The sequence below is a fragment of the Aedes aegypti genome, chromosome 2, assembly GCF_002204515.2.
Source record: "Aedes aegypti strain LVP_AGWG chromosome 2, AaegL5.0 Primary Assembly, whole genome shotgun sequence".
NCBI lineage: Eukaryota > Metazoa > Arthropoda > Insecta > Diptera > Culicidae > Aedes > Aedes aegypti.
Window position 1 is genome coordinate 243,141,408 of NC_035108.1, and position 23,271 is coordinate 243,164,678.

The window sequence follows — 23,271 nt, forward strand, 5'->3', positions numbered from 1 at the left end:
GTCTGAAATTGTTTGAAAGTCCTCCATATATGCTTAAATAAATCCTTCTTATATTCTTACACATTTATTGTTATTGATTTTTTTGATTTATTGTTTCTGCCTGAGATAATTTTGTAAATCCAGATTTTTTCCGAAAATTTCTTCTTGATTCTTTAGAACTTTATTCTAAGATTCTTTGAGAAAAAACGGTGATTATTCTGGAAATTCATAAGGAAGTGTTTTTGATTTTTTTTCGTGATTTATTAGTGATTTTCCTTGGAAATTTTCTCAAATCCTTGGTGGAATCTTCTGAAAATCCTTCTTGAATTCAAATGGAAATCCTTCAAGAAAACTATCGGACAGCCACTGGGACTTTAAAAAATACCTATGAGATTCATTGATTACTGATTTCTTTTTCTGAGCATCTTTTGAAAGTTACTTTTAAATGGCTCCGGAAATTTCATTTGAAATTATTCCGTAAATCTTTCTGGAGTTCTTCTGGACATCGGAATTATTCTGGAAAATATTCATGAAATCTTCTGGATGTCTATGACTTTTCTTTGAATCTTCCAGGGATTCTTGCGATATAACTTCTGGGATTCTTTTGGATATCACTGTAAAACACATTCAAAATCCATTCGGAATATCCCAAGGAGGTTATTGGAAGAATCAGGGCGATGAAAGAAATAACTACATATAATAATTTCAGAAGGGTTTCTGAAAGAATCTCAGTGGATTTTCAAGAAGTCCTCTAGCACCACAACTAATATATACTTATATATACATCTCAATACATAAATTGCGTTGAGCTGAGTGATTTGTACGCCATCCAATTTGGGGGCGGATTGACGGTATCGAAGTGGATTAAAAACAATTACCGTGATGAATCAAAATCCGGGCGGTACCAATATCCCGACACTTTGAAAGTATTTATCAAAATTAAATACGAAAGCAAACAATAAATGTAGGTTTGTAATTTATATTCATATCTTTCAATATTGCTCTTCATTTTGATTGCATCTAGTAATCCTTAGCAATGAAATATAAAAAATAAAAACAGTTGAACGTCGTTCCTTCAAAGCACCGAATCCACTAGTGAAGTTTTCGATAAGAACGTCAGGTACTCTGGTCTTACGATGAAGCTACTTAATCATACAGTTTTAATATTGTACGTTTCTGAAAAGTGTTCGGAATAATAGTTCGATGTGTAGTGCACGAAAAAGTGGAGAAACTTGTGCAAATTAGCATATGCGGTGTGAAAATAGGATGCCTCGAACGCTGTCCGGATTTATAGGGTAGTGATCATTAACCCGGACGTATCGTAAAAACCTTATATTTATTGAGCTTTTGGAAAACATTTTTATGTGAATCGATGCAAAACTAAAATAACATAACAATAAGTGTTATTAGTTACCAGACAATGGATTTACACAAGAAAAGCATAAATATTGAGGAACATTTCAGTGAACCTAAAATGCAGGCTGTTGGCATAGAGTGCAGGTAAAACAATAGTAATTTTACTCAACGTTTCGGCCATTTAGGGTAGGTGTACCAGTTATGGACATAGTGGTTCCCTATTTCGCCATACGGGATTACTTGAATGTTTTCACGTTTTGAGAGATTTTTTTGTGTTGTAGTAGTAAGATTTAAGATATATCTTGATGTTTGAACATTCAAAAACATTTAAAATGTAAAAGTACTCGAAATTTCCCGTATGGCCAAATAGGGAACCACTATGGCCATAACTGGTACACTTTCCCTATATAGTTTTAAGCATACGAATGCATCGAATTCTATTATGTTGATGCTTTTTGGTTAAAGTTATGTGTCTTTTATTACTCTTTAATTAATGTTCGAATCCTCTGAGCAGAATCTCAATAGAGAAACTTACCTAAAAGTAGATGGAGTACCGTTTTAATTCCGCTCTTAAATGCATATCTTTGACAGATACGCGTATTTCGACTACCACTTGCAGTCTTCTTCAGTGTCAGTTACTCGTATCCATATGAGTGGATACGAGTAAAGTACCTGCATAACAGTCCCATTCGTTAATTATGGGAAAATTAAAGGGAACCTATTCTTATGATAATTTATGTTGTCTGTCATCGTGATTTTTAATTAATTAAAAGATAATAATATAAATTACAGTGTTTAAAACCATGTTAATTCACGTAAAATTCTTATATTTGCTCGACATGAAAGTTTTCCCGTCTGTTGCAATAAGTGGTAAACGTAGTACCACATATTGAAGTTTTTTTCTTGTGAGCATCTAAACAAAAATTAGCAAGATAACTTACCCTGAATCAATGTTACGGCTATCAGTAATATCGTTCTCTGGTCAATTCCCAACGAATTCTACGACAGGCTCATATTTCAACAGCATGACGATTGAGGGTCTAGAAATCAGTGCTCATCGCCGATAGGGTCGATAGGGTTTCCATTGTCAAAGTTAACCTGAGTATTTGCGAAGCGCAAAATGCGACATCTAATGCAAAGAAATCAGATGATTCTGGGCATAGCAGGATCATACACATATAGAGAATCGCCAACAGCTTTGCCGTCATCAGACTTATCAACACTTACTCCGTTGTTACCTATAGTATGGTTCAAATCCAACATTTTCGTGCTGCATGAACTGTAAAATCAAATCCTGGGACATCTTTAAAACTATCACTTTCACCATTATATAGTTTGATAATTTCAAAGGCCATTTAAATTTGGGAAATGTTGTAAACCTAAACGTAAATGTGTCAAGGTACCCGATAACAAAGTAAGCAGATCCCAAGTAATGGGACTGGTATGCGGGCAAGTTGAATACTCGGATAACGAGTCCCACTGGTTTGAATCTTTGAAAAATAACCATCTCAACTGTATTTTCGTTGTTAACGGTATTATAATTCTTCAAAGATATTGTGTTGAGTGATGCCACCACGATTTACTACTTTCAGAAGTGGCGAAACGAGGACATTTGAAAATATGTTTAGAAGCGTTTTTCTTGACATGCTGAATTTCCTAATGGGACTGTATTGCGAGTATGGGCAGTACTGTAATCAGAAAAGCCACGTGATTTTTGCGAAACGCTACTACTACTACCATTCCCAGCCCTGGTCATAAATAAAAAAAATGTGCCTTTTCTCTTCACGTGAAGAAGTTCACGATCTTTAAGACTAAGTAGCCTGTCATTCGTTTTGGCAGCCATGTTGATATTGCGCCTCGCTATTTCAAAGTGATAAAACCTAGTCCTCATAGTTAAGATTGATACGAAAAAGTATCACTCTACATGCAGAAAGTATGCTGATACTTTTTCAGCTGCATCACTGCAATACAAACAGATTTTCTTCAATTCGTAATTTTAACATGATCCAGCAACAATCATCAACGACGTGTACAAATTATAATGACGGCCTACTTCGCCTTAAGAGTTTCCGGCAAAACGCGGCAATCTCCTTTCTTCGCGATTTGGAAGGAAGCCTCGATTTCCCTAATGGAGTTCAAGATCACCTGCCTAAATCCTCCAAATTCGGACCAACTGATCACACAAACACAGTGAACATTAAATGAACAAATTGAAGAACAATTTGCGAATAAGTTACATCTTCTCGGAGTGAATCGAACTCACTACTCTCAATGAATTTGACAGGGCGAGTTACCGCTACGCCATGAGAGGTCTCATGAACGCAGAAGTTAAGAATTCAATTTCAACTGAATAAACACGTGGTTCTCTTTTGAGAGTATTATTCAAACACAACGCTTTCTATTCCTACAATTAAGTGAGCTTACTTCAGGAGCTTGAATCTTCAAGACATTCTGTTATTCTTAACCCGTTGTGATAAGAAGCTACATAGTACTCTCATTTCGTTTAGTAAGTTTTTCCCTTTTCAAATCCATCCTTGTTTCCTCCCGTCGGGTAGAAGATGGAATGGGCACAAATATGGCGATGATACAAATCTTCCAATTGACGGGGAACGTACCCCTGGATCCGGCTTCCTGATAAATGATACCTCATAATTACTTTCTAACACTATGTAGGGTGAGGCCAAAATTGTAACACCATTTAATTAGATACAGGGATTTCGGTATAATTTAGGATTGAGCAACACCTTCCATCAAATTGTAACTTGTATTTTTTGTTTCAGCAATGTAGTAATTGTGAGATATTCAGCGTGATAGATGTAACTTACTCATGGTAGTTTTTTGTTTGTTGTGGGTTGTTTAGTGATACAAATTGCTGCAGTTTATATAAATATTTCAACAACCAGTAAAATAACCAGTTGCTCGTGGCGTTTGGAATAGGAAATCCATTCTGCGTCAACCTCCTCTGTGACAAGGCTATTGTTTATTGTGAACCGTCCTTTCTCTCCGACCTCTCGTAAACTGGGATATACATTGATAGAAACAGTCTAATTCTATTTGAATCTTTGTTTCAGATTCCCCATTTTGTGTATACATTCTAACAAGGATATGCCGTTTACTAAACGCTACTTTGTAATAATAAATATTTGACAATCTATATTTACAATATATCAACGTACTTGAGTGCGAAAGCTCATGTACAAAAGTTTTACGCAAGATACAAGATAAGTTAGGTAGATTTTCATTTGTTTTCACAATTGAGAAAGCAGAAGCGGAATTTAATAAATTATTACCATGACCTTTTAGTTTGTGCCAGCAAGCTTCGGTTTAATATATCTTTCAAGCCTGATACATGTAGAACTAAATGAGAATCTTTGTAACTTCAGTTTCTTTGCTTGAATCAATGGTCATTCCTATATAAACAAAGCAAGGTTTGAAAGCAGTGCTCGGATAAAAGGGTACTAGAGAGAGAGCTTTAGTAATCGATTCTGCCTAGCCGGCTCAGGTTATCCTAGTTATCGTTATGGAGCCACTCTTGTAGTATTGAGGAATATTGATGATCTGGTTTGTGTGCTTGCCTCTCGATGGCTGCCGAAGTATGTTGACGATTTTGCCTAAATGAAAAAATTGCTGTTTAAAGTATTTTGAAGGGAATAATCGTAATTTAAAACTTACCAAGCACATTCAACGTGTGGAAGTGTTTGTGTTTGAAGTCGATGATTTGCCGCAGATTTGTGTTGGCATTCCATCGTTTCGTGATCTCGATTGAGTTAATTGGAACCACTTCCGGTATGTCGGAAAATGGGTCCAGCTACAAATGCATAAGAAAAACGTTAAAGGGAAAACCATCACTTATGAGTCAAGAATTAAACCTACCGGATAGTATTGTACATCCAACGGTTCATCACAGCACGATTTAATGGCATCGATTAGCTTTTTAAAGTTGCAATCGCGTTTCGACATATACAACAGGTACTGCGGGATGTTCATCTTACTCGTGTCTATTGAGTACCTCTCGTTAAAGTATTGCCGCAAGACATCTAAATTCGGTGCAACACCGATTCGCGTCTACAAAAGGAGAAAAAAATGAATATTTCTTTCGATTCCTATAATTATTACGAAACTTAGAACTAAGAGCGGACCATTTGGCATAACTAGAAACTATGTGAATGTCACAATGTATAATGTGTATTCACCCTGCACATGAACAGATTCCTATATGATATTCATACAATTTCAACAAATTTATATTTTGTTCGTAAAATAAAGTAAAACTGATGAAATGAAGTAGTTTTTGTCACTTTGCTTATTAAAAACATAGTTTATGAAGTCAAAATCATATGAATTTTGTGTGATAATGGGATTTTTAAGACACTTAATAGAAGCCCAAAAAATTCACATTTTGCATTTCAATGTTAGTGTATCAAATTCAACACAATTTTGACAAGTTTGTGCTGTAGATACTACTAGCAAGTGTAAGACATTTTTCTAATTCACACATTACTTTTCAAATTCAAATTAAATCAATTCAATTAAAGCTAAGAAAAAAATTTAAATAAAAAATACACTAATTAAAAATTAACACTAAGAAATTTACAGAATTATTTACATTTAAGCCCTTTCAGGGTCTATCCGGGAGAATCGTTTATCTTCTGGGCGGACTCACTTCCCACACTAATGTTGTTTTCGTTTTTAGGAACTGGGTCGGTGATCAACACATAAACAAACTAACGTCAAACAAATTGTAGTTCGGTCGAACCTGAATCGGGTTGGGGTTGAAACTGTGATTCAGAACGGGTTGCGCCAGTTCCAACCTAGGTTCAAAAACGAATTCGACATAATTCAGCAAAATGGAATTCAACAAAAGATAGAAAAAAAGGGAATCGTAGCAAAATAATTAAACACTCCAAAGATTATATAAAATTTAAATTCATTTGTTAGGTTTATTAGGTTTCTTAAGGAAAGGGAAATAGGGTTATTTGGAATGATTTGCACTTTTTATCACCTGGCGCCGGTTGGCGGGCATTTGTCGGTCGCCGGTTGGTCGGTTAGTCGGGCGAATCGCAGTTCGGACACTCCGTGATGACCTGTCGGGTAGTGTTACCTGTTGACCTGTCGGGTAGTGGATACGGGTTCGATGTCGACTCTCGAGCTGGGCACTGGGCGCACTACTTGACGGGCGAGGGGTAGCTAACGGCCTTTCGTCGCGAAGGGTCGAGGGGTGGTATGCAGTTTCTTCGATACGTTCCCACTGGATTCCAGGGCTGATTCATCGGCACAATCACAACCGCAACAACTTGGGACCACTCGCGTCGCACAAAACTTATAACTTTGTTCCGAAAAGAGGCCTTTGCCTTCTCCAACATTGGCTTTTAAGCAAATTCATGATACTGCTAAAATTTGTGTTCGCGGAACATTTCGCGGGAGCAATTTGTTTTTGCGCAGTTGGTATTGTGCGCCATGTTAGTTTAGTGCAAGAGGAAGGAATGACGATGTAGGGTTTTATGGGACGGGATTTGAATTCAAATTTTATTTACAGATTTCATATATACAAATTTATAGTTAGGGAATAGCTTTATATAAGTATTTACAAATTTTATAGTTAGGGGATAATTATTTACATGTATTTACAAAAGGAGACAAAATATAAACGAAGAATAAATATTTACATAAGAAAAAGAAGAAATTAAACATTGGGACCTATCTCAGAGGTAACACAAGATGTATAAATCGTATGAATCGTAAGATTTTATGTAATTTGCAATCGCCAAGCAAAATGCCTGATATGTGGTGAACTCCATCAAACAGTAGACTGCCAACTACCAACGAAGGCTGAAAATAATCCAACGACCAAAGCGAAGTTAAAGTGTGCCAACTACAGCCAGAACCACACTGCTCACTTTAAAGGTTGTCCTACCCGTTTGCAGTACCTGAAGAGGTTGGAGGAAAGGAAAAATCGGTCGCCCGGCAAATCGCGCTTCTGCACACTTAAACGGTTTCGCCGAGAACCCAACAGCTGATATCTCGGTAATAATTTGACGATTCTCGGTAAAACTTTTACCGAGATCTCGGTAAACGTTTATCGAATCTCGGTAACGTTCACCGAGATCTCGGCTAAAAATTGCCGATTGCCGAAATCTCGGTAAAATAAGTACCGAGATTCGGCGTTAAAAATTACCGGATTCTCAGCTGTTGGGTTCTCGGCGAAAAATTTTACTGAGGTCGGTGAAATAATAGACCATTTCCGTGGATTTTTTTATTGGCTTATATGCTTTATGTCAATTTACTGAACAAACTTTCCTAAGGAACCGGTATGTTTTGAAGCCTCTAACTATTGGAAAACAATGAAAAACTTGCGGCACGTTAGTTCACCCCTTGGTCCCCTACAATTTATTTCTCTCCGAATTTTATCCGACCCTTTTTTCCCCTACGATTTTTTCTCCACATCGTGGTGAATATCGATCAGCTGGTTCGTATGAATCATGACAGATAGAAGCACTCATGGGGACGTCGCGGAAAATTCTCCATCTCTGTCTCTCTTCCATTAACCTCAATTGACTGTCCTGCTCTTGACGTTCCTACTGGAATTGTTTATATTTGTTTGTGCGGAGTTGACATTCCCTGCGGAAAATGTTGATATTTTTTATATGGGGTTTCGAGGTTATGTTCTATTTGCTCAAAATATGTCTGATCACAAGCAGCAGCTTCACCAAGAGGAAAGAAGATGAGAAGTTTTCCTGTGCAGTCTTCACTTTGTTAATATTTTTGGATGCCGTTTTGGTTTGATGATGGATTTGGATTTCACGACGAAACAACCACCATCTCCTTCGCCTGGGGCTGCTGTGATGCTCCTTAAATATAAAAAGAGTCCTGCTCCCTTCCGTTTTTATGGTCGACCGGGGACTGGCGATAAGAATTTCACCGCGCAACAGCATACTGTATTTGAAGCTGTTCTACCCCAACGACAAATCCGGAAGATTGCAAGAGATCCTCGATGTATCAAGTGACCAGAACAAAATGTCGCGTGGAGAAATCTTCGTCCCTTCCACAATTTTGCTGCCGGCCACGGGCCGGAGGGCAGCAGAACCCTTTTTGTGAACTATCGTGGAGCACCGCAGCGGCAGCGGACAGGAAGATAAAGAGGATAGTTGATGTGGTCGTGAAGAATTTCGTGGTGGCGGAGGACCTTCAGATTGGTAGAATGGATTGCGAAAATTACAATTCTATAGGGAGACCTATGAGAGGAATATTAAACCGGGAAGCACTCATGGTGACCGTTTGGCCACATAAATGCTTCTGGGCTAACGACAGATTTCTCCGCAATGTTCTGAATTTATTCAGGTGTCGAAGATAATGGATACGGGTCACTATTTCCATCTTTTATTTTTTCGCTGTGCTTATGCATAGCAAATAGTGACGTCACTATTAGCTCAACATAAGCATAGCGGAAGAATAAAAGAGAAAACTAGTGGCATGAATCCAATATCTTCGTCACCTGAGTTGATCCAAAACATGGATTTCTCCGTTTCTTCCGTGTGTCCGATTTGAAACTGACATTTCAATTTATCTACAAACACTCAACGCAGGGGTGAGATTGAAATTTGTGGAAAAATCTCCAATTTGTATACCCACAGGGTTGAAACAACTGTGCCGCACGGTAATTTCTACATAAAAAGTGGTGAATATCAAAGTTTTCAAAAAATTATAATAAAATAATGAGTTCATATAAATTAGTTCTAAAAGCGTCAATAATCATTAAAAGTAATCGACTTTCGAAGTAAAATATAAAAATAGGGGGTAAGATCTGACAGAAATGGTCTATTCTCAGTTCTAGGGGGATCCGTAGGCTTGAGGTTACGCATTCGCGGATGGTCATGGGTTCGTTTCCCAGCCCCTCGACAAAAAACCCGTCCAACCACCAGAAGACGCCGCACGGAGGACCGTGCTTTGGAGAGCACATCCATCCTCCGTCAGTATCAGATGATGACTGAGACAAACTGACCCTCTTCGAAAGCGGCTCGCCTCAAACGACTCAGGAACACGGCAAAATGAACCACCGCAAGAGCAATGGACTATGACTTATATGGAATTTGATTGGACTAACAGCAGAGCACTCTCCTACCTACTCGGTGTGAGAGTAAATGAGTAGAAGAAAGTGATGTAAATATAGAATAGTTGAGCTTGAGCTTGATTGGCCGCCCGTGGATGCTACTCCAGTATCGCCAGATCAGCTGCACTTACACAAGGAACCAACCGAATGACTGCTTGGGAACTTTGGTGATCTTCTATTTTTAGGCTATAATGGCGCCTGCCACGTCAAAATGCAGACCAATGTGGGGAAGGGGGAGGAAATGATGTTGCACTTTCACTAGCCCACTGTAGACCGTGGAGTCCGCCTGCATCTACGCCAGTTCATGCGGAGTGTATGGATTGGGGGAAAGGCATGGCAGAGAGGTTTGCTTTTGTGGTTAGCAGACTGCCTATGTATCAGGCGTAAGGAAAGGCATGCGCGTGGAAGAATGCAGGCGTTAGGGAAACGGTTGCTTGTCCGTCTCTGGTTCTAGCGTTTGCTATGAACGAATAGTTTGAGTGCGATAGATTTAGAATGGAAGACAGAAGCAAATGAGAGATATACAACTACGAAGTACGAGGAAAGGGACGGGCCTGGGATTGAACCCATGACCTTCTGCTTATGAAGCAGAAGCGGTAGCCATCAGACCACCAACCCCGTCTGATGTAAATATAGAATAGTTGAAAATATAATCTGTATCGGTAAAGAACTATGATTCCGGCACAGTGGCTGCCATGAACACAGAGTGCCTATTCAAATAAACATAAGGAACAAAAAATAAATAAATAAATTCTCAGTTCTGTCTGAACTTGCCCTAAAACACGTTTACAATGTCCGAGAATAATCTTCTCAAGCTAATGAATTGGAACAGCCGTTCCTTAAATAACAAAGTGGCAGATTTTTTCAAATTTGTGGAATCCAACGACATTGATATCGCAGTGGTTACTGAAACCTGGCTACGCAGTCACAATTCGCTGTACAGTCCCAACTACTCAACAGTTCGCCTGGATCGCCAGCATGCTGATGCAGGCGCGGTGGAGGAGTCCCATCTTCATCAAGAGGGGTATCTCCTTTACCCAGCTTGATCTATCCACGTCGATTATTTAAGTTGTTAAAGTTTCAATTAACCCGGTACATCGCCAGTAAACATCGTAGCAGTATATTTTGCCGGTTCGAATAAGAAAGTCCAGCTTCAGCAGTTAAGACGTGACATCCGAACGCTGACCAACTTTGAAGTACTGTTCTATGTGGGAGACTTCAACTCTGGACACACACTTTGGATTTGTCAACCATCTAAGCACATTGAAGAAGACATTTCTTTATTTGAAGAAGTCGTTCTACGAGCTGAGGATGAAAGCGTTCCGATGGTAACGATCAACCATCACAAAGCCCCTCTTCCCGAATCCATAAAATCCATGCTAATTCACCTAAGAAACGTACGAAGACGTCAGTGTATGCGTACTCGTGACACAATGCTGGGCACAATAGTGTCACAACTTAATGACACTATTCGAGAACAATGCTCTGAACACAGTTCTAAAAACATCGAAAATATGATTAAAAACCTTGATAACGGAAGCAACAAAGTTTGGAAGTTCAGTAAAAGTCTTCGCAATCACCTGAAGCATAGCCCACCTTTGAAGGTAAATGGTAGACTAGTAGTGACATCCACACAGAAAGCTGAAACATTTGCAGCCGCACACAATAATCCACTCGTCGGCGACGACGCTACGTCAGCAGTGGATGAAACCGTTCCGACCGCAGCCGATTGCGTTATTGAGCCATCTTCTCTGGTTAAGCCTAAATTTCATTTTCATTTTGCAGCGTTTGGTGGGGCAATGAGAGCACAAGTCAGTCCAAAGCCGGGGACAGGGACTGGTAATGGCCGTTATAGTCTATGCGGACCCCTTGAACACCATCGGGAAGGATAGGAAGGGTTGGGGTAGGGTATAGGGAATTGGAGAAGACTTGACAATCTAATGCGATTAATGCTGCAAAGTGTGAATGTGCTGAAAGCAATATAATTTGAGTTATGAAGTTTGATTTGACTTACCGTCGATGGGGGTGACAATGGGTCTAGGGGGTGAGATTGGGTCAAAACGGAAAAATATGTTTTGTGAAATATTTCAGCTAATAACACTGATATTACTAAAATAAATAATTCATATGTTGAGGAATATATTATTACACATAATTCATAACAATATACATTTTTAGAAATAGTAGTTGTCGTGTACTGCATCAATAAACTTGCATGTTGAAACTAGATAAAATTCACAACATTAAATTTTTCCTGTATAAAGTATCACGCATGTACTCTATCGTTGTATTAGTAGAATGTTGAAAGTCTTTTCATTACACATCACAGGTATTTTCCGGAATCTGTTTGATTTTCCCACAAAAAAATCATTTTTTTCGGTACGATGTCTAAAACATTGAAAATGGGGGTGAGATTGGGTCAAGCAGGAACGATAGTAAATGAAATTCCAAGTCCACTTTTTTGACATTTAACGGTGCCGAGTGTTCTCTTTTTTCATTAAGATGTGTTTATTCTTTCTAAATACAGCATCTCTGAAAAATCAAACAAGTCTACTTGAGTATTCCGTGCATTGAATAACAATACAACGCATTTTGACACCTTCTCAAACCAGCAACTGTGTTTCTTGCGCAGCAACATCGTAAATTTTTATCAAAAGGGTTTTTTTTCTAAATTTGATTATTTATCAGTGTTTTCATATAATAGAAACATCTCACGGAAGTACAAATGAGTTGGATTGCTGAAATACTGGGATTATGACGTCAACTTCTGCCTGAAATTTATTGATCGTGGAATGTCATTTTTCATTTTCATTTTGCAGCGTTTGGTGGGGCAATGAGAGCGCAAGTCAGTCCAAAGCCGGGGGAAGGGATAGGTAATGGCCGTAATAGTCTATGCGGACCACTTGAACACCATCGGAAATGATAGGAAGGGTTGGGGTAGGGTATAGGAAATTGGAGAAGACTTGACACAGTAATGCGATTAATGCTGCAAAATGTAAATGTGCTGAGAGCAATTTAATTTGAGTTTTGGAGTTTGGTTTGATTTATTAAAATTCGAAACCATTGTACAAGTAAGAAAGAATTAGCTGATCGCTCTATAGAAATTTATAACAATATGAGAGTGATGCTAAGAACTGCTGATGGCACGATGCGACGCTTTAGAAGCTTTTGCTAATGATTGAACATTACTAAAAAGAACGCAATTCAATCGATGTACAAGTAAGACAACTTTACAAACTTTATCTGTTTTTATTATGTACAGATATAAAATTATAATTCAATTCACTGATTGGCGGTGCTGATTTATATAAAAATATTTGATATTATTAAAATGAAATGTGTTACTTACTCATGATGTTTATACTTCCCTGACCAGAATTATTCTGTTTTGAGCACCCTTTTCGAAGCTATTCTATCCAGTTATCCATTGACTGCTTACAATTCTGAAATTATTCTTATTGTGCATGCTCATGCATTATATTAGTAATGATCATAATCATGCAACAGATAAGAAGGTGAGAAAGAGAGAATATAGGAACAGTGATTAGTAATGAGTAATTATGTAGTTTTGTTAGAATAATAAACAATTAAACAGCAGTAATGAATAGCTTAAAAAATGACATTACAGCATAGCTGAGCCTTTCGGATCATAAGACCGATGTATAAAAATAATTTGTTTCGAAATTGTCCGCGTGGTCTTCTAGTGCTCCTATTAGATAAGAATCAATCATAGACATACATACCGAATGCTCGTCATGACCCTATGACCAACATTTGTATATGTATAGCCTTAGCTGATGTGGCTTTTCTAATAGGTAGTTCTTTCACTCATTGATTGTCTTCAAAACCTTGTCAAGTATAGAAGATTGATTTTATTTCGTTTATTACTACAGTATTAGGTATTATTTTATGTTTTTATCACTATGGATATTATCAAGGCCAGAATTCCCAGTGAGTGAAGAATTTTATAGTACTAGAACACCATAGAAGATCGCTAAACATTACCTAATCATGGAACGGCTTTTTGCTCTATTATTTTAGGTAGATGCTATTGATCTCCCTTTGCTCCTATCCGCAACCCGGTGCACGCGCCCTGTTGGTTTTCGAAAACCTCGTAGAAGATTACAAACCGTCAATGGCATTCCCAATTACTATCCCACATTGCACATTCAAGGGTCTGATTGTGCTCCTAACCCACCCTCAGTCTGTAATCTTCTCGCCAGTTTGAAATTATATTTTCCCGAAGTGAAAGTAATTTTGATGAGTGATAGCGTAGTGCAGCCCAACTGCATAGTACAGTAGTTTAACCAGAATCTATAGGTCAGAAGATAAAATCTAAATTTTGTAATAAAGAGGTTGCCATTGCTTTGAAATTCACCCAACATCTAATCAAAACTACTAACAACAGCGATCAATTATCAAAATTCATCGCTCCCTGGAAAATATAATTCCAAGCCCAGGGAAATTTATTGATCGTGGAATGTCGCACCGAAATTTTACTATTTGCGAAGGTTTAAAATAATCACTATTTCAGTACACCTTTGGGGAAACTGGAAGGGCTTTATAGCAATGGGGATGAGACTTTAAAGACAATTTGAGGGAAAAACCAAGAAAATTTATGTAAACTTGCCGATATATGTGGGGTTAACATATTTTTTCTCATAGCTCTTCAATTTTCAGTATAATCTTTCTTTTAAGTGGGTTTATCATACTTGTGAAACATCTTAGATATCTTTTTGTCTTGTTAGCATCGTTTTTTGTCAATATTTTTCAGTTGTGAATGGTTTTGAAATCATATTCTCAAAAACAAGTTATTTCAATTACAGTGACCCAATGTCACCCCCTCTATGGGGTGAGATTGGGTCATTTTTCATTCACTTGTGGTGCCGCTGTGAATAGATATTTGTCTTTAATTTTTTGAACAGTTGTTAATGTACCATCAAAGTACATACACACCAAATTTGAAGTTTATTGGAGTTAAATTGCGATAGTTATTCAAAAAATATATCGCACATATCCCTTTTTGACCCATTGTCACCCCCAACGACGGTACTAAAATTCTAAATAGACCGGCCATTGTACAAGATAGAATGAGCTGATCGCTTTCTAGAAATATTATAAACAACAAAATAATAACTATATGATAGTGATGCTAAGGGCTGCTGATGGCACGATACAACGCTGTAGGAGCTTTTGATACTGATTGAATATTACTATAAAGAATGCAATTCAATTAATGGCGATAACTTTACAAACTTTATCTGTTTTTATCACAGATATACAATTACTGATTGACTGAGTATCACATATATATAATTTACTGATTGATATAAAAAATATTTTATATTATTAGTTCATTTGTTTGTGTGATGTAGGAGTTATTAATGAAGAAGTTTTACTTACTCTTGATAATAATATTTCCCTGACCAGAATTACAGGGGATAGGCAAAATGATTGAGATAGGCAAAATTTTGCCCAAATTCAAATGCTTATAACTTTATGAAAAATGGATGAAATTGGATGCATCTGGAAGCAGTCGACGGCAAATTTGGTCCAGTTTTAGGAACTTCCTTGGCCATGCATATTGGCCACTGTACACCGGAGATGTTCCGGATTTTCTGAGGTCATGTCCAAATGTCATTTTTTCTGTCGCTTGTATTTTTATGTGGTGTAAAGTTAGATAGATGTTTGCAATTTTCCTAGAAACTAGAACTAATAGGAAGTTGAATGCCACCGGACGCATTAAGATTGGTTGGAAATCTTCAGAAATATGACCATTTCCGTAAAACTGGTTCCGGAAAGCATGGTCAGTCATGTTTGTATTTCCAATCATGTAAATATTATCCGGAGCTATATCCAAGCGGACACCAACCTTAAAAATGATGTTTCCTGCAGCGTATTCAGAACCATTAGATGCACAGACTACTCTATAGAACGTTCCAGGTGCCCTGGGGGAAGTGGTCAATTAGGAACATATCCGGAACCATATCAATATGGGCATCAAACTTCATTATTTTCAAAGGTTATGCTTTCCGAAGCATTTCCAGCATCACCGGCTGCCATAACCACTTTATAGTAGGTTCCAGGTACCCCGGGGGATGTGGCCAATTCGGAACATGCCCGAAAACACATCAATAACCAGACCATAATCATGCAACAGATAAGAAGGTGAGAAAGAGAGAATATAGGAACAGTGATTAGTTATCAGTTAATTATGTAGTTTTGTAATAAGTTTTGTTGTAATGTAATTTTGTAATAAAACAATAAACAATTAAACAGTACTAATGAATAGCTTTAAAAAAAATGGCTTTACAGCATAGTTGAGCCATTTGGATCGTAAGACCGAACAACTTTCAGCAAATCCTTAATTAGAAGAACTACGAATACGATTTTTGCTTGAAACTAGTTTTGCAGTTTTCTTTCGGCGTGAAAATATATTGAGATAGAAGATTTAAAATGTACGTCGACATTCATAATGTCGAACTACCCACTTTTTTTGTAGGGTAGAAGCACCGATTTTGGCCATACGCCAGTTGTAGCCATAGTGGATTATACACCGTCTTACATAGCCAATTAGCATGAAACCTTTTGTGTTCAGTACATCATATTCACAAGATTGAGCTATATTCATTTACTCATCCGAATGGGTTCAAAACATTAAAAAAAAAAAACAATTAATTTTCCTTATATTTTTAACTCCCATACACCTAATTTGGTCAATATCATAAGAAATCAATGTGATTGGCCAATTAAGGAACCGAAGTTATATGGTTTTAGCTTACTTTCGACATTTTACACATTTTGTCACAATTAAAATGTGTTATTATAAGCATGAAACAAGCTCACCTGTTGACAGTCTATTCTTGACTGAATGCGAATATTTTTTCGCACTCGCGCAACGCGTCCCCAACACGATTGATCTTGATTTCATCTCTTACCCAACAGGAGTAACACAAAATCTAGCATGTCACTAATATTGAACACAATAGTAGAACTTTCAATTATGTAGTAACAAAACTAACATCCAAAATACTGTACTCAACTTTCTTACAATATTTCTCTAATAAATTTTTCACGGATTTCAAGAGAGAAATCTTTTAAATACGTACCATCAGTGCACCAGTATCCGCTCATGCTCCAGTAGCCCGCTCACACTGAAAAAAGATAAGTTTACTCAAAGTAAATTTGAAAACTATAGCCGCTATACGGTTCAAATCGTCAAATTGAATCATACTGTGGACATTTTTTGTGTATTTACTCAAATTACCTTACTTTTTAAGCTCGTGAGCAGGCTACTGGAACATGAGCGGATACTGGTACGTTGACGGTACTCATACACAGATTTTTTTCTGACTCTTCAATTATTGTTTGGAAGATCATCCCATGAACTATTTCTAGACTGAATTGAGAGCATTACAAAATTGAAAATTAAAAAAAAAAATAATTCATGCCTACTTGGTAAATATTATTGTTATTATTTATCTTCATTTAAGTGCCTTTCCGCCCATGTTTGCCATGAGTTTCTTCCATCAGAATTTATACAAAAAAATGTACAGGGATTTTACCAGTAAATATTCTATTTTCTTCAGAATTTACTGCTGATGTTTCTTTTGATAGTAGTCAAAAGATTCCCGAAATAATTATTTTGTGATTTCTTACAATGATCCCAATACGGAATCTTTTAAGGGTTTTTTCAAATCAGCAAAAAGATACCAGAAAACAATTGCAATGGTTGTATCGATTTTTTCCCAGTAAACTCCACTCTCCGGAAAATGTTGCCCTTAGTTCACAAATGGTTTGATATTATGCCAAACGTTTGTTATACCAGGCCCGTTAACACTTACCAAAGCTTCTATTATCGTCAATTCTCCGCAGTTCATGGTGTATATTGTCACAGTGTTATCCGCACAAAGCTAAAGAGAAATTAGAATTAATAATTTGATCTTCCTAACAACACTTCAATCGAACTATACTTACATCTTGCGTGAAATCATCCGGAACTTCCTGATCCCTGTGGTCCGCTTCCAGCTCGACACAAAGTTCCTCCATGCTCTTCGAGAGTCCAATGCTCGGCGGAGTGGCCTTCAACTCATTGACTTTGTTCAGTGCCTGAAGAACAATTTGCTCCGCCCGAGCGCTCATCAGATCGGCCTCCGAAGTGCTCGTATTCAATGACTGCAGAGTGTCCGCAAAATAGTCAGAGTGAGGTCCTCCTACGGATGCTCCCCCGTGATGTAGATGCTGATTACGTGCATGGCACGATCGACACACTTTCTGTAAGCTCAGGTCTTGCTTGGTTTGCATGAGCAGTCCCTTCTTCTTGGTACAATCCAAACAGCAGTTGGAATCGTCATCGTCGTCGTCGTCGGCAATATACTCGGAATCGTCGTAGTAGGGATAGTGATATCGATAGCCACTTGAAACGCCGGTTCCTTCCGTGCAATGTTTAAGATCCAGTTTTAAATTCTTGGAGTTGCCTTTCAATGATGACTTGCTGGGCCCAGCAAGTTCGTAGTCCCGTGCCTCAATGGTAGATTGTTGAGAATAAGAGAACTTCTTAGGAATCGCACCAGTTTTCTTCATTTCAATGGGAACCGTCTGAACAGTTGCAACCCCATCCAATTCATCCAAAGCATCACCGTGTCTTCGATTTGGAGAATCTCTTTCAAAGTTTGGGCTTTTGAGGGGTGACCGAACTATATCCTGTCGAGAAATCCTTTCCGCCGGCAAGGATGTGGGCTGAAAGACACTATCGCCGTCCAATTCGGGATGCTCGTTAAGGTTTTCCAACTCCGAACTGGGCTCTGGATCAAAATCCATTTCTAAAAAATCAGTCTCATCATCCGCGGGTTGTTCACGATATTCTAACAAAGCCGGAGCATCATCGTCATCCCCCCGGTAAGCGTAGATGCAATCATCCGATGCGGAACCATTTTCGTCATCCGAGTAGATATTATTGGGCAGCAGAATGATCTCCTCAATCAAACCATTATCGCTGATGTAGGACAGATTTCCAAGCGAATTGTTATCGGAATCACCATCCGCTTCACCTTCAGCACCATCCGCCGGATTGAAGGCGGAATCTTGGACACTTTCCTGTTTTCCATTTAGGAAAGCTTCTTCGGAATCCGTTTTGACCACGCCGGTAATCGTTGACTGGAACAAAGGTTCTGGAAATATGTTGAAATATGAAAATGAAACCTCCAAATAGTAGCTAATTAAATTTATTTATTTTTGAGTCAACGTCGAATTAATTGCAAACCATTTTTACTTCGGTTCAAAATTAACTAAGATGACAATATCATTCATATCAACTGATGGCTGATGGTCTAAAACTATCAATATCACTCTCGAGCTATCAATATCATTTGAATTGACAACCAACAGCAGTGAAGCGATACCGCCTTCTAGAACATAATCACTGCGGAATGAGTGACCACGTGGTAATTATCCAAACTATTGTTGTTTTTCGGTGACCAACAAATAATTGCCATCCATCCACAGTACTATCAAAAATATCGTGCTGATAAGTTGCCGTTTTATTAACTTAATTTAAGACCCAACTTAAGCTTTCAGTGATAGGGGAAGAGGTGGTAACAGTGGCGTCTCGTCCTAAGGTGAACTTTTGTGCACTGCACAGTCAAAGATTTCAAACTAACAAATTAAATATATATTATAATTCTCAATACTTCCAACATTCATAATTTGTAGTTGCTTGAAAATGTTGTTTGATTTCTTCACCTTCAATTGGTGCATCGCCCTCAGTGAACAAACCGTTCGATTCTCCACCCCCCCATGCTCTTACTCAACCAGCAAGCGAAAACAGCAAAGCGAACAAGACAAACTGCCATGCGTCTCCATCGTATGGACCAATGCACGAGTTCATTAATTTGACGTTTCAGCGGTGCCGAATTCACTGGTTTCCATGGTCACATAAATAACACGGCACTGCTGAAACGTCAACTAGTGAACTCGTGCATCGGTCCATTGCAGGGAATGTTCATTTCAGCCGTGCACTCTTTCTAGTGCACGAAAATAGCGTGTATGGACACAGCAGGAGTGTGCATTTGTATTGGCATTTCTAGAGCAAAAGTGGCGTTGTATTTGTATAGGTAAAATCTGGTTCACTCCAATTTGTGCACCCGAGAGAGAAATTGCCCATGACGCTCGCATTGGTTTGCAAGAATTGAGAAAGCGCGCGCAACTGGCGTCACGACGTCTGCTGTTGGAAGAGAAAGCGTCAACGTCATACATGCTTTATGTGTATGTATGTTGCATGGAGCTTCCAATTGTCGCGCGATAGTAGGCGCAATATTGATTGGAACCAAAACTAGATGTTATAAACATATTGGCCAAATAGATTATGTTTTATCTTATTAAATACACAAAATTTATGTGGCTTTGAATTGATTTATAAACTATGTGTGAATATAGTTTTTCTTGCTCAACAGACCGACAACTGATAAATTGCGGTGGGCGTAAAGTGGGTTTCAGCGTTCAACAGTCAGTCATCATTTCACTTAAAAGCTTTGATGTATCAACAAAAGTATACAAAGAGATGTACCAGCGCTGGACATCGTCAAAAAGCTAAGATATCGTGATACAATTGACAAGCTGTAAATAATAAAAATTATTATATAGAATAACAACGTTAGGAATAATAGGTTCGGAATTTCGCGAAAGCCACGAAATCCACGGAATTTATCCTTCATCGCGAAACTTGGAAAATAACGCGTAGAATTCTGAAGGTTTATATGCAGGGTGGCCAGTGAAAAGTCAATTTCAAATTCCCGGTTTTCTCCCGGTTTTTTCCCGGTATTTCAAAAATATTCCCGGTTTGATGATATGCTAAGAAACATTATTGCGATTTTTTTTACCATTTAAAAAGGCTTTTAAGTACGAGTTTTTTGGTCATAAACCAAAGCATTTCTATTAGAGGTAGACGAAAATCAGATATTTTGTTGTGCATTCAAATTTCCTGGGCTTATACTGATTCTGCTAAATTCCAGTTTGATAAAATAGATCCGGCAGAAATAAGGACAAACCTTTTTTTAATTATTATTTTGTCAATCTTCAAGCGTCGCGACTAATATTTCAATAGCGCGCTGTGTAAACATAAACATCGTAAGAATGCAGCGCCAAATTTAAAAACTGATTTCGAAAAACGGCGACTTGAGGTGCGTCGCGAGTCTCACTGGCGCGATCCGGATGGGTGGTGACGCGACAATATATGAAACGATATTTTACGACGATCACTTTAAGTAATCGTGGAATTTGTTATAAAAAAGTTCAGTGTTAAAAAAGTTTGACCCTTTTTTATATGATGGGATCGAGTCAATCTTTGAATGAATTATAGTTTAAATTTCAAACGGTCACAGATTTGGTAGACATAAAAATGAATTTATCAATTGTTCAACATTTCGTTCCATGGTCATCAGCATAGAATTTATTGTTATGTTTGATCCCCACAAATCTGGAACATTTTCTCAGGGCAATTATTTCTGATAAAAAATAACAGTCATAATTCTGAAATGAATTAGAATTTTACCAAGTTGAGCAAGCCATTTTAAAGTCAGTAAGCATCGAAGCGTCCTGTATTTTGCCTAGCTTCGCTACTCTACCCTTTTCCAGTAGAGAAGCTAGGCAAAATACAGGACGCTTTGATGCTTAGTGACTTTAAAATGGCTTACTCAACTTTCACCACCTAATTAAATTTAAATCTTGTCGCTCCCTTGCGACGCCTATCCACCTATTCATTTCCATCATTTGCTCCTATAGACTCCCTTCAGCTTTGAGTCGCATGACCGCTACAACCATGAAACAAAATAATATATAAAGAATATGTTCCTGACTTTGTTGATTTATTCGAATTCAGAAGCTTTCGTAAATATCCACTAAAGTTTAGATCGTGCTGGTTAAAACATTACTTGGTATGCACAATTTTCCCGGTGCTAATTGAAATTCCCGTATATTTCCCGGTTTTCTCCCGGTGATTCGAAATTCCCGGCTTTTTCCCGGTTTTCCCGATTTCCCGGTGCGCTGGTCACCCTGTATATGATAATCTCAGAAAAGTTCAGATTTTTGCTCATGAGAATGGTTTATTTATTTGTAACCCGAGTTTCATATAAAAAAAAAGTGCTAATCGTTTAGTTTCAAGTTAAACGTCTTTCTTCTTGCTTTAAATTTTGTATTGATAATATGAAATTAAACTTATTATCTCAGTTCGCAAAATACGAAAAATGCTTGAAATTTACGAATATAAAGGTCATTTTTACTGTAAATATACATTTTTATGTCATATATTATCAAATTATGGGACCGCGATTAATACGCAAAATTTTTCTTTCGTCACCTTGATATCAGCGAAATTTTGGGAATTTTCCTTGTTCCTAAACATTGTATATTGGAATCATCCAAAATTCTTAAAACTTACATCCAGGCATGGGAAAATCGTTTCACGTTACATTCATTTTGCACTCCTGAGCCAGCGTGTGTCTCCTGTGAACCCCGATCACAGCAACACTACATAGAGAGTGTCGCGCGTTCATCCCGAAGAGAGAGATAAAACACAGGTAAGAAAAATTAACCAACACTCTCTGATGTGTGTGTTCATTTTTTGATTCATTCACATCAATATGAGTCGCGCTGCGAATGTATCTCAACACAGTCACAAGTGAATGCAATCTTTCATTCTCCGTGATTCTTTCGGGAACGTTTGGGGGATTGTTTGCCGCGAACGTTTGTTGGTCGCGCTTTGTGCTGGAATCCGATGCAAACAAAATAAATTAAAACGATTCTTCGTATGGAATATGCTCAGCATCTAGTTACTGGATGGGGGTGCACAATAGGCCGTCCCTTATTTTTCGAAAATGCGAAATGTTGTAAGTTCGTCATTGCAAAGTGCTCGTTTTGGTGAGAAAAAAATCAGGTAAAAATTTGAAGTCCGTACGTGGACGCTAAGTGGTTCCCCAACGGCCCAGAAGGTATTAGGCGTAGATGACCCCGTGCGCAAAATCGAGCTCGCTGCTGTAGTGCACGCAGCATGAGTACAAAAAGCCACTAGTAACAAATTGTTCTGCGCGCGTTGATAATCAGCATAGAAGCTTGTTTTCTTTTGGGATGATTCAAATATTACGTAACGCAAAATTTACGAATTTTAGACCCCCTCCCTTTCCCACGTAACAGCTTTTGTACGAGAAATTTAAATTTTTTGTACGGACCTTAATACTACGTAATAATTGTTACTGGTGGCTTTTCGTACTGATGTTGCGTGCACTAGAGCAGCGAGCTCGATTTTGCACACGGGGTCATCTACGCCTAATACCTTCTGGGCCGTTGGGGAACCACTTAGCGTCCACGTACGGACTTCAAATTTTTACCTGATTTTTTTCTTACCAAAACGAGCACTTTACAATGACGAACTTATAACTTTTCGCATTTTCGAAAATAAGGGACGGCCTAGTGCACAATTAACAGAGTATTGTACACAAATTACGCAACGTATGAAGGGGGTGAATTTTTCGTTACTGCTGTTACAAGAAGGGTAAACGTTTCGTAATCAATTACAACACAACTGATAGTATAAACTTCTACAACAATAAAACAGTTAGCTTAGCAGACGAGAGAAAGTTATGTTGTTTAAATCTAAGAAAAAACATGCACCATGTACGCATACGTTTAAAATCAATTTGCTAAACGAAGTAGGGTATTCTTGAATGAGCGTTATGAAATTATCAAGCAGAGGGAATAGGGGTTTGAAAACAACAAAAATAAAAACAAAATAAGCAAATTGGCCAACTGCGATACTTTTAAATTTTGAGTTTTTGGCT

At 38.0% G+C, this 23,271-nt stretch overlaps 1 protein-coding gene across 1 annotated transcript in view; it reads right to left on the reverse strand.

Moving 5' to 3' along the window:
• Positions 1-4,085: 4,085 nt before the first annotated feature.
• LOC5575437 overlaps positions 4,086-23,271 on the reverse strand; it is a 38,091-nt gene continuing 18,905 nt past the window's right edge. The window contains exons 3-7 of the mRNA XM_021844670.1: positions 17,420-18,612; positions 17,287-17,355; positions 5,209-5,400; positions 5,008-5,143; positions 4,086-4,946 (exon numbers count right to left, since the gene is read on the reverse strand). Coding sequence (XP_021700362.1) covers positions 4,834-4,946; positions 5,008-5,143; positions 5,209-5,400; positions 17,287-17,355; positions 17,420-18,612 — 1,703 coding nt within the window. The 3' untranslated portion in view covers positions 4,086-4,833. The remainder of the gene's footprint in view (positions 4,947-5,007; positions 5,144-5,208; positions 5,401-17,286; positions 17,356-17,419; positions 18,613-23,271) is intronic.